An 11,836-nucleotide genomic window follows, 5' to 3' on the forward strand; every position below is an offset into this window, starting at 1 on the left:
TGTGTGTGGCCAGCTCAGTACACCAGGGGGCGGGGCTGGCCGGCATGTGGTGCTGGGGGATTGAACCGCGGTCCCTGTGCTTTGCCAAGCTTGCTCCAAGTAGGTGCTCCAGACCACTGAGCCATCTCACCAGCCCCAACACCTACTTACTCTTATTGCCTATTTAACTGTAAATTAATTTGGAATTGCAAAATGGTTATTGCGTAGTTCTATGGTTTTTTTTTTTGTATCTTAGGGAAGGGTCTACAGGGTGTTCAAGGTCTTACTACTAGATCAGACTCCTAGTGATCTGCTTATTTACAGCCTCCCAAGAGCTGGGATTATAGGCCTGTGCCACCAAGCCCAGTCTCAATTGCTGTGGCCCCGGGGGTGGGGCTGGCACCACAGGCCGGGAATCAAATCCTGGCCCCTGCTATCTTTTCTTTTTATCAATTAGAATGTTATCTTAAATAGGTATTTCTGACTTTATTTGGGAAACCATATGAAAAAGGTAGAATAAATGCTGATTTTCCTTTATTTACCAGTTTTTGTAATAATGACCTGATATTTGGCTAGTAGGAGCCTCTTACATTGACTCTTGAGATTTTGGATTAGTTCCTGCACCTGGTGTTGCAAGATTCATCCTATACTTTTCTTCTGGAGCCACTCATTTCTCTAAGAAACTGTAGTGAGAAATGGCATTTCAAAATCACTGCCTTAGCATTAGACATGTTCTTTTTGTGTGTCTAGGCTATTTCAGTGAACAGAGCTAGGAAATGTAAAGATAAAATAACTCCTACAATTCGTATTTCTAATTCAAATTGAAGACTATTGGGCTTTTATTTAACTTATCTCTATTATGTGTGTATTTCTTTTTTTATGATTAAAACAGTTTATTTTGGGAGAGACCGTGTAGTAAGGTGCTTTTGAGATGACTCAGCATCTGCCAATCATTTCTGTCAGACTTATCTATAGAGATTCAGTAGGAGGCATCCAGGGCTGCGTATCTTTTAAAATATGAAAACTTGATTAATCTTTGTTGTTCCTGCTCCTTTGCTGTCCTAGAATCACTTTTCTCATTTGTGCCACTTTTATTGTTTCTGGTAGCATGAACCCAGGCATACCTTTCTATCATTTTCAATAAATGTAGTTGCTTTTTCTTTCACCCATTGAGTGCATAATTGCAATTCTTTACTTGTCATGTACAAGAAACAGGAATCTTGCTCTTGGACATATCACAGTGTCACAAGTGCTCTTTGCTCTAAATTGTCTTTCTTTTGTTATGTGCAGAAATTTGTAAAATGGCCATTGTCCTGAGAGTCAACCCAATAAAGTTGGGCAAGGTCTTTGACTCTTTCCTCTTTTCTCTACTTATCTGGTTCTATATTACTTTTCCTGCCTGTAAGTCTGTCTCTTATCCACATGTTTACATTTTTTTGATGTTGCTGGATAGTATTTTATTGCATGGATACATGATATTTTGCTTATCCATTCTCTAATTGATAAGACATTTGTGCTGTTTCTATTTTTTTCTAATTTAATTTAATTTTGAAGAGTAAAAACAAAAGGAAGAACAAAAATCAGAAAAAAGGACAGAAACAGGGTAACATATAACAATATGTATGTTACAGATTTTTCAAAGCAAGAATAGCTGATTAACAATGGTTGCTCTATTCTCTTTTTATTGCCAAATCTCAGATTGCTCAGGATAACAGATAAAGTTATGTAAGATTGGACATATGATTGAATATTACCACTTGTTTTTAAGAAATCTTAAATTTTGATTCTTGTCTCTTTTCTTTTACCTTTTTAAAAAGTTTATTTTAGTTTCGTCTCTTTTTTTTTTTTTTGGCGGAACCAGGAATTGAACTCAGGCCCTTGCGCTTGTCAGGAAAGCGCTTATTCCACTGAGCCATCTCCCCTGCCCCCTAAAAAGTTTATTTTAAAGAGAGCATAGTAATAATTGATATGACATTAGAAACAGTACACATTTAGAAAACCAAGATGACAGGTATTTAACCATGGTTCTTGTATTACACATTGCTGTCTTTGTTGTAGTTGCTTAGATCGCAGCTATCAACATACAGAGTTAGTCAAGGTGAAAATTCTGCATATTAACTGACTGCTATTTTCAAAAAACTGATAGAAATTCTTAGTACAATCACCTTAACCATCCTGTATATATAGTTGCATGTCTTTTCCCCTACCTTTTTTCTTATATCTTTTCCTCTTCTAGTTGATAAGACATTTGTGCTGTTTCTATTCTTTTCCTAATTTAATTCTGAAGAGTAAAAACAAAAATTTGTTTAATCCTCAAGTTCTGTTTCGTTCTGTTTTACATATATATATATATATATATATATATATATATTTTGTGTGTGTGTGTGTGTGTGTTTTTAGGGAAGGGTCTACAGGGTATTCAGCGTCTCACTACTAGATCGGACTCTTAGTGATCCACTGTTTACAGCCTCCCAAGAGCTGGGATTATAGGTGCACGCCACCATGCCTAGTCTCAATTGCCGTCTCAGTGCACCCTGGGGGTGGGGCTGGCAGGGCAGGCCCAGGGATTGAACCCCTGGCCTCTGCGCCTGCTTACAGGCACTTTAATCCACTGAGCTATTTGGCCGTTCCTACTATATCTGTTATACCTTTCAGTTTTATTTCTTCTTTCAGATTCTTACACTAGGAAGACAATACAATATTTATACATGTGGGTCTGGTTTATTTCACTTATGAGTATAGATTCTAGTTCCACCCACTTATCTATTTACCTATGAAGGCTTTGAGTTTGTCTTTCTTTATAGCTGAGTAATACTCCATTGTATAAAAATACCACATCTTTTTCATCCATTCCTCAGGTAATGGGCATTTTGGTTGCTCCCAAGATTTGACTATGACAAACACGAGTGCACATATATCGCTATGGTATGATGTTTTCAGTTTTACTGGGAAAATACTTAGAAGGGGAATAGCTGGAATGAATGAGATTTCGAGTCCTACTCTTTTGAGGAGTCTCCACATTGATTTCCATAGTGGTTGTAGCAGTCTGTATTCCCACCAGCAGTGGGAGAAGGGTTCCTTCTTCCCCTGCAGCTTCTCCATCATTTGTTATTAGTTGATTTCTTTATGACAGTCATTCTTTCTGGGGTGAGATGGTATCTCAGTGTTGTTTTAATTTGCATTTCTCAAATGGCCAGTGATGTGGGGCATTTTTTCATGTATTTGCCTTTTGTATTTCTTCACTTGAGAAGTGTGTATTTATCTCAGATGCCCAGTTTTGGATTGGGTCATTACGTTTTGGGGCCCTGATTTTTTTTTTAGTTCTTTATGTATTCTACATAAATGACCTTTGTCTGAGTGATTATTGGTTAGGATTTTTTCCACATTTATGGGTTGTCTTTTCACTCTGTTGGTGATTTCTTTTGATATGCAGAAACTTCTCAATAAGAGGAAGTCCCAATTGTTGATTCTTTCAAGTATTTCCCCTGCAGTTTGATTTTTGTTCTTTTAACTGTTCGCCTACCCCTGTATCTTCAAGATTTCCACCTACTTTCTCTTCTAGGAGATCTAATGTTTCTGTTGTAATATTTAGATCTTTCATCCATTTTGACTTTAGTGCATGGTGATAGACCTGGGTCTAGTTTTAGTTTTTGGTAAGTGGAGAGCCAGTTTTTCTAGCAATGTTTGTTAAAGAAACCATCTTTCTTCCAGTGAACATGCTTGGCCTCTTTGTCAAAACTAAGATTGCTGAGTGTGTTTGTAGTTGTATCTGTATCTTGTAACCTGTTCCATTGATCCTTGGGTCTGTTTCTTTTTGCCAGAACCATGCTGATTTTATCATAGTAGCTTTGTAGTGTATCAGGAATTGTAATACCTCCTACCTTACCTTTGTTGTCCAGGATTGCCTTTGCTATTCTAGGTCTTTACTGGTTCCAAATAAATTTTAGGAATGTTTTCTCTAGATCTGTGAGGTATGTTGGTGGTATTTTGATAGGGATTGCATTAAATCTCTATAACAGTTTTGGGAGTATGGCCATTTTCACAGTGTTGGTTCTGTTGAGCCATCCTTGCATCCCTGGGATGAATCCTACTGGGTCCTGGTGGATCATCTTCTTGATGATTTGTGTATTCTGTTTGCTAGGATTTTATTGAGGATTTTTGTATCTTTGTTCATGACAGAGATTGGCCTGTAGTTCTCTTTTTTGGCTGAATCTTTCTCTGGTTTTGGTATCAGTATAATATTTGCTTCCAGGGATGATTTTGGGAATATTGCTTCCTTTTCAGTTTCATTGAAGAGTTTGAGGAGTATTGGGAGTATATCTTCTGTAAATTTCTTGTAGAATTCAGCTGTGAATCCATCAGGACCTGGGCTTTTCTTTGTCGGTAAGTTTTTTTTTTATTGCATTTTCAGTTTCACTGGCTGATACATTCAGAGTTTTTATATCTTCTTGATTCCATTTTGGTAATTTGTACCTATCTAGGAATCTGTCCATTTCTTTTGTGTCTTCAATTCTGTGAGAGCAAAGATTTTCAAGGTAGCTATTGAGGATCTTCTGAATTTCCACGGGTTCTATAGTAATTTGGACCTTTTAATTCCTTATTGCTGTAATTTGAGTCTGTTCTTTCCTCTTTTTGATGGAGGTTAGCTAGGGGTTTATCAGTTTTAATTTTTCAAAGAACCAGTGTTTTGCTTCATTAATTCTTTGTGTGTTTTTCTCTTTGTCTCAATTGCATTCATTTCTGTTCTAATCTTTATGATTTCCTCCCATCTTTGGCCTTTGGGCTTCATTTGCTCTGCTTTTTCTATTTCCTGTCCATTAAAATTTCTCATATAGTTAGGTGCTCCTGTATTTTGTGCATACATATTTATGACTATTATCTCTTCCTCTTGTATTTTTCCCCTAACCAGTATGTAGTGGCCCTCTTTATTTCATTTGATCATTCTTGGTTTGAAGTTTAGATTGTCTTTGAATAGGATTGCTGCCCCTGCTTTTCTGTGAGGTTCTGGGGCATGTATTGTTGTTTCCCATCCTTTGACTTTCAACCTATGAATTTCTTTATGAGTTAAATGTGTTTCTTATATATAGCATATTGTTGGATTTTGTTTCTTAATCCACTCTGCCAATCTTATTTTTTTTAACTGGTGTATTGAGTCTATTTTTGTTGACAGTTATAATTGATATGTGTTGACTTATGTTTGTCCTGTTATTTTCCTGCTGTTGATTACCTACTTTTCTCCTGTGTTTAACTGTGTGTCCTATTTGGTAGGTTCTTTCCTTTTTCATTCTTGGAGTTGTCATTTTGATCGTTTTCTAGAATATCTTTTAGTACTCTGTGTGGGGTTGGCTTAGTTGTCATGAAATTCTTTAGTAGTTCTTTGTTGTGGAAGTATTTCACTTCTCCATTAAACTTGAAGGAGAGCTCTGCAGGGTATATCAGTCTGAGCTGAAATTTGTTGTCTTGTAGGACTTGAAATACTTCGCTTCATGTTCTTTTTTTTTAAAAATTTTATTTATTTATTTATTTATTTATTTATTCCATGTTCTTCTTGATTTGATGGTTTATGAGGAGAAATGCTGTTACTTTGATGGGCTTTCCTTTAAATGCAATCTGTTTCTTTTCTCTAACTTTTAATGTTGAGTTTTTAATCTCCTGAATATCTCTTTGGATCTGCTTCTTGCATTCTATTTCTTTTCTATATTGCTCAATATTAAAAGTTGGCAAAACCATCTGAATGAAAGTAAAGATAGACTTCAGACCTTGAAGACACTATTGCGGCTAGTGAAAAGGTAAGAAAAGATCTCTTGGAAACAACTAGGATCCAGGAAATAACAATTCCACAGCTGCAAGACAATGCAAAGATGAACAACATAAGACTAATAAACATCAGTGAGACAGAAGGAGTCAACACAAATGATATAAAAAGAATATGGGCAGAAGTAGTAGCAGAAACCTTCCCAAATATGGGGAAACAATCTGACATTCAGGTAACCAAAGCATATAGAATTCCAAATAATATCTACCCAATTAAAACTACATCCAGGCATATAATAATCAAGATCCCAGAAATTCATCACAAGAACAACGTACTTGGCAGCTGGGGAGATGGCTCAGTGGATAAGTGCTTCCCTGGCAAGTGCAAGGGCCTGAGTTCAATCCCTGGTTCTGCAAAAAAAAAAAAAGAACAACATACTTAAAGCCACTACTGAGCCATCTCCCCCGCCCCTATTTGTTTGTTTTTTGATACAGGGTCTTGCTATACCATTCAGACTTGTAGTGGTCCTCCTGTCTCAGCCTCCTTAGTGCTGGGATTACAGGTGTGTGCCACCATTCCCAGGGTTCTAGAGTTGGCATATCATGCAATACAAAAGATCGAACTTGGGACTTTGCACTTGCAAGGCAGATGCTTATGCTGCTGAGCTGTCTCCCCAGCCTTGTTCCTTTGTTCTTAACCCCCCTTTTTTTTCTTCCTGCCAAGTTGTGCTTATCAGGTGTTTGTGATGTGTCTACCCACTTGTACTTTGGGTTTTGAGGGGGATACTGTGTCACATAGTTTTGTTGTAAGTGTTGTGCATAGAATTTTGGTTTTGCTATCCAGTTGTGTTTTGTGTTTTTATATGTGGAGTTGAAAAGATGAAGACATATATATATTATATATATATATATAATATATATATGTTTATTTATATAGCCACTACTGTCTTCCCAGAAGTCTTACCATTAGTTTCCATGTTCCCTGTCTATGCCCTTCCTGTTTCCTTTTTTCCTTTGTTCAAAGGTAACTATTATTTTAATTCTGTGCTTTTCATTTTTTTCCTTTTTCATGTAGTTTTAGCTTATGTTTATATCTCTAAACAGTATAGCTTTCTAATGAAATCATGTTTTTTGGTGACTTATATTTTATTCAACTTGTTTCTTTGATTCATTCTTATTGTGTTATTGTAATTTATGAACGTTCATCACTGTGTAGTGAAAGAGAATTAATATGTCATAGTAATTCATTTTTCTATTGACAGAGTTGCTTGTAGTTTTCCTTGTCAAACAATATTTCGAAGAAATTTTTAAATTATTTACTAGCATACATGAGTAAGATTTTCTTTTGGCATATACTTAAGAGTATATATTTCTTAAGAAGATGATTCTTAAGATATATTATTTGGATAGTGGCAAATCACTTTATAGGGTGGTTATACTAATTTATATCCCCATTGTTTTATACCCAAACTAAGAACTGGACTTCACCACTAATATATACGTATATATATTTCCATATGTTCGTCTGTCCTTTTATTTCCCACAGGTAACCTTCATCCTAAGGTTTGTGTTTATCTTGCCTTCCAGAAAAATTGCTATTACATATATGAATAAAGAATAGATTTTTAGTTTTATTTGTTTTGGACCCTATTTAATTAATCTTTGTGGAATTGGAAATTAAACCTAGGGTCTTATGCGTAGCACTGAACAACACCTCCAGCTCCATTAGCCCTATTTTCTTTTTCTTTCTGGTACCAGGGATCAAACTCAGGGCCTTGTGCTTGCCAGGGAGGCACTTAGGCCACTGAGCTATATCCCTGGCCCTGGCCCTATTTTCATCTGTCGTTTTTGGGGGCTTATTTTAACTTGACATGTTAGTAAGATTCCTCTGTGTATGTATTTAGCTAGTCATTCCTTTGACATTATTATATAACCCATTGTATTGCTATCTATATTCTTCTTTTGATAAGCATTGTTAAATAGTTTGGTTGTTTTATTAGGCATTATAAGACAACAATGGCAACACTCACTTATGTAGCATTTACTGTCCTAGGCAATTTTTGTAAGTGCTTTGTACCTATTATCTCACAAAAACTTCACATGGACTCTGGTACTATTTATTCTTAGCGAGTAATGGAGCCAAGGTGTGGATGAGTTACCTTGCCCAAAGTATCACAGGTACAGTATTGGGTAGTTGGAGCTGGGTTTCAAAGCTAGGATATCTTGTTCTTTATTTTGTGGCAGTGCAGGTATTTCTTTGGACTCATGAAATAGGGACATTGTCCTTACAGATCCTTAATATGAAAAAAATGATGCTGGCCTAAAGACAGTATACTGTTTTCTTTTTTAAAGTTTTAATATTTACAATGAATTTATAATAGCTGTTTTATTTAAATTTTGTTTGAGAGTTAGAATGTTCATAGTATACTTTACCTGCTTGTAAACAGGGTCATCAGTAGCACCACAGCCTTATAGTATTCACATCTGGCAGTTAGCACCATCTGCTGGCAAAGAGAAACAATAACTTGGTTTTGTCATAATGCATATTTATTGCTTGAAAGACAGTACACGCTTTCATAGGATTTTTTGGAAAAGCAGTTTCTGAGGGAAATGAATATTTTTCATTTTTTGTGTATTGGTTTTTATGTCACATTATGATTTCCTTAAACTTCCAAGTATGTACTATATATTTACATGACTGAGATTATATACTGGTGAGAAAAAAAATGAGGTAGTTTTGCAGGTGTCATTGTGTCTAGTTTTTTTTTTTTTTTTTTTTTTGTATTTAGTACAAGGTCTACAGGGTCTCACTATGTAGATCAGACTCGTAGTGATCCGCCTGTATTCAGCCTCCCAAGAACTAGGATCGTAGGCCTGCGATACCACGTCCAGTCTCAGTCACCATCTCAGCATGCCTCACCAGGGATTGGACCCCAGCTGCTGCACTCTGCCTAAGCAGGCGCTTTAGTCCGCTGAGCTATCTGGCCGGCCGTGTTTTTTTCAAAGCATGTACACAAAGAGCAAACCTGTCATATTTATTCTTTTTTGGCTTAATTAACTGATACATAATATCTTTGATAAAGGAATGGGATTGATAGTATAATGAAAATAGTTCTTGGTGACTGTGATGTATCAGTCACATTCTGTCACTGGGACAAAGTACCCATCATCCACAACTTAATTTGGCTCAGGGTTTTGGGATTCAGGCCAATGTTATGTGGCCCCAAGGTAAAAGCATTATGGTAGGAGGGCATGGCAGGGGAAAGCTAGGAATGAAACTAGGAACGAAAGGGGAAGGAGCTGGGGAGGGAAGTGCACCCTCCAAAGCCATATCCCTGGCAACACATCGCTTTCAACTAGGCCCACTTTTTTTTTTTGGTGGAACTAGGGATTGAACTCAGGCCCTGCACTTGTCAGGGAAGCGCTTATTCCACTGAGCCATCTCCCCGGCCCCTTTAGGCCCACTTTTAACAGCACTTTTAGCTACAAACTCCTTAATGGATCAGGCCTCTGATGAGTATAGCACAGCTATAGTCCATCTAGAGTTGACCTAAGGGAAATTTTCCAGATTTAGATTTAGAGTATCCCTCAAAAGTCTCATGTGTTGGAAGGCAGGGTTTTTGGAAGGTACATGGACTATTCATTTTAAAATATATATTAAAATGAATTACAATATATAATTATAATTTTTGTATTTAAAAATCTATTATTGTCTTCTCATTCTATATCTTTTCTTTTTCCTGGTATACTTTCTTTAGGCAGTTTATAAGTCAAAGGTATCTTATGTGTTGCAAATTTAAATAGGGCAAGATTTTAGTCTTGAGAAGGATGGGTATGGTGATTAACCAAGGAATGTTGGTTGAATGATTCATTAAAAGAATTTCAAAAATCTAATTTGTTACAGAATAGCAGTGGAGAGTTTAGAGAGCCATTGGTCTGATATGTTTGTTTGTGAGTCTGTGAACATAGTAAATAGCTTTCCTTTTGCTCTGTGGCTGACTATTTAGCACACAAATGAAAACAGTGTTTGCTTATTGTTAGCTTATTATGCAAATACTTTAGAACTTCTTGAGTAAATACTGACTGATTCAGAAATAGTGATAATTATAAGTTTCAGATCAGGTGCCCAAATATCATATAATTCAATGTAAAATGTTCAAGATTGTTTTCATGTAGTGTTAGGAATAAAAATGGAGTCATTTGTGGTGTTGGTTTTTGTGATTCCTTTGAGTATTAATTATTTACTAATAATTTTTACTTTTGAGCATTAATTATTGCTAAAGTGAAATCAAATCCTCCTTTCTTCATTGAATCTACGTAGATGTCAAAATATATTTATTAAAACATACGGAAAGTGTATTATTTGTGTATATACTCTTTTCCTTTTAACCATGTTTTGAAACTAGCTTTATATTTAAAGTGAGTAGTGTGTAGAGACTTATACAATAAATGAACATGTAAAAGTTTCAAAAATTATTTTATTACTCAGTTAATTCATTTTTTTGTCAGACTTTTTACCAACTGATTGTTAGACTTATTTTATGTTTTGTGTCTAGATTGTTTGTCAATAAATAATTCATAACTACTTTTCATCATGCTGACTTTCGGGTTAGCAGATAATAAGATGAATGATTTTTGTCATCGGATGTCTATTTTAATTTATGTGAGCATTATAGGTTTTGCTTTATATTATAAAGGAAAGTATATGAAAAAGATATTAGGCATAGAAATGAATTGTTTAGTTGTGCAGAGCCACTATTAATCTGAGCAGAGATGACTAAATAAAACATTACTTCCAAAGCTGTGGGTATAGTGTAGTATTTCTGTGGCACTTTGGAGAATAGGGAGGAATTAGGAGAGGTGAAGAAAAGTGGTGATTAAGGCTCTGAAGCAGTATTTTGGCAAATATTTCATTTTCTATGAATACATTTGAGATTTCTGATTATGAATCATGAAGTGTAGAAAAATTAATGGCTGCCTTTGAAGAGATAATACTTCCTTCATGCAGTGCATTCTATATCACCTCATTAGAAGGAATGTTTGTTCAAGGCATAAAATTGCTTACCACAGTATTTTAAGAGTGGAGGGGAAAGGCAGCATGTTTTCTAGTACATGCTCCTGTTTGTAGTTGAACAGATGCTAAAAACAAATGAGTAAGTTTTAAAAAGCTTCACCAGACAGGTGGTGAATTATTCTAAAGCTAACAACATAATTTAATTGGTTAGAACTAAACTTACTTAACTAAATTGAAGATCTAGGTTTGTATTCTTTCAATTGTATGAAAATTGTTTTTTAAACATAAAATATAAATCTGCTTTCCTTTAAACTGTCAGCTTTCTTTTTCTGTACTACAGTTTACATTATGCACAAAGGGGTGCAGGTAAAGATGTTAGTAGAGGTTGAAATGCAGTTCGTGTTCAGTTACAAAAGGCCTTTTTCACTACTCAATTTCCTGAAAGAAAGCAGCTTTTGATGGTTGTATATTTGCTTAATTTTGTTAGATTCAGCACTTAGCTTCTAGAATATTGTAAATAGAATTTAAGAATCTGCTAATACTTTATACATCTATAGTGTAGTCAGGTATCTAACCTTTACATTCATCATGACATTTTGGTACATGATGTGTACGTTTCATGTTATTAAAAGAGAAATCTACCTCTGCCCACTTCTGCTTTTTTTGCACTCAACGTTTTAAGTTTATAATTTCATTTGGTTATGCTGTATTGTTAGTGCTTACACATTAAATTTTTATTTCTGTCCTGATTCTATTCATATATTAAAATATTTAAATTTCAGGTATATTATATTTTTTTGCCCATGTGACCTAGTTTCCCAGGCCTATTCATACCTTCCTGTACAACTCCTGGCTGCTGGAATGAAGGAGGTGACCAGAACTTGGAAAATAGTAGGTGGAGTCACACATGCTAACAGCTATTACAGAAATGGCTGGATAGTCATGATAGCCATTGGATGGGCCCGAGGTAATATTAACAATATGTGTTCATAAATGTTCTGTTATTGATGTTCTGTAACTACTGAATAGTGAAGATTACATACTTTAATCAACCGTTTTTTTGTTGTTGTTGTTTTTTTTTTTTTTTGC

At 35.4% G+C, this 11,836-nt stretch overlaps 1 protein-coding gene across 1 annotated transcript in view; it reads left to right on the forward strand.

Moving 5' to 3' along the window:
* The window catches only part of Tmem38b (transmembrane protein 38B), a 60,010-nt gene that overhangs the window by 16,388 nt on the left and 31,786 nt on the right, over window positions 1-11,836 (forward strand). The window contains exon 3 of the mRNA XM_004638068.2: window positions 11,530-11,714. Within this exon, the coding sequence (XP_004638125.1) occupies window positions 11,530-11,714 (185 nt within the window). The remainder of the gene's footprint in view (window positions 1-11,529; window positions 11,715-11,836) is intronic.

The sequence above is a fragment of the Octodon degus genome, unplaced genomic scaffold (assembly GCF_000260255.1).
Source record: "Octodon degus isolate 3935 unplaced genomic scaffold, OctDeg1.0 scaffold00094, whole genome shotgun sequence".
NCBI classification, from domain to species: Eukaryota; Metazoa; Chordata; class Mammalia; order Rodentia; family Octodontidae; genus Octodon; species Octodon degus.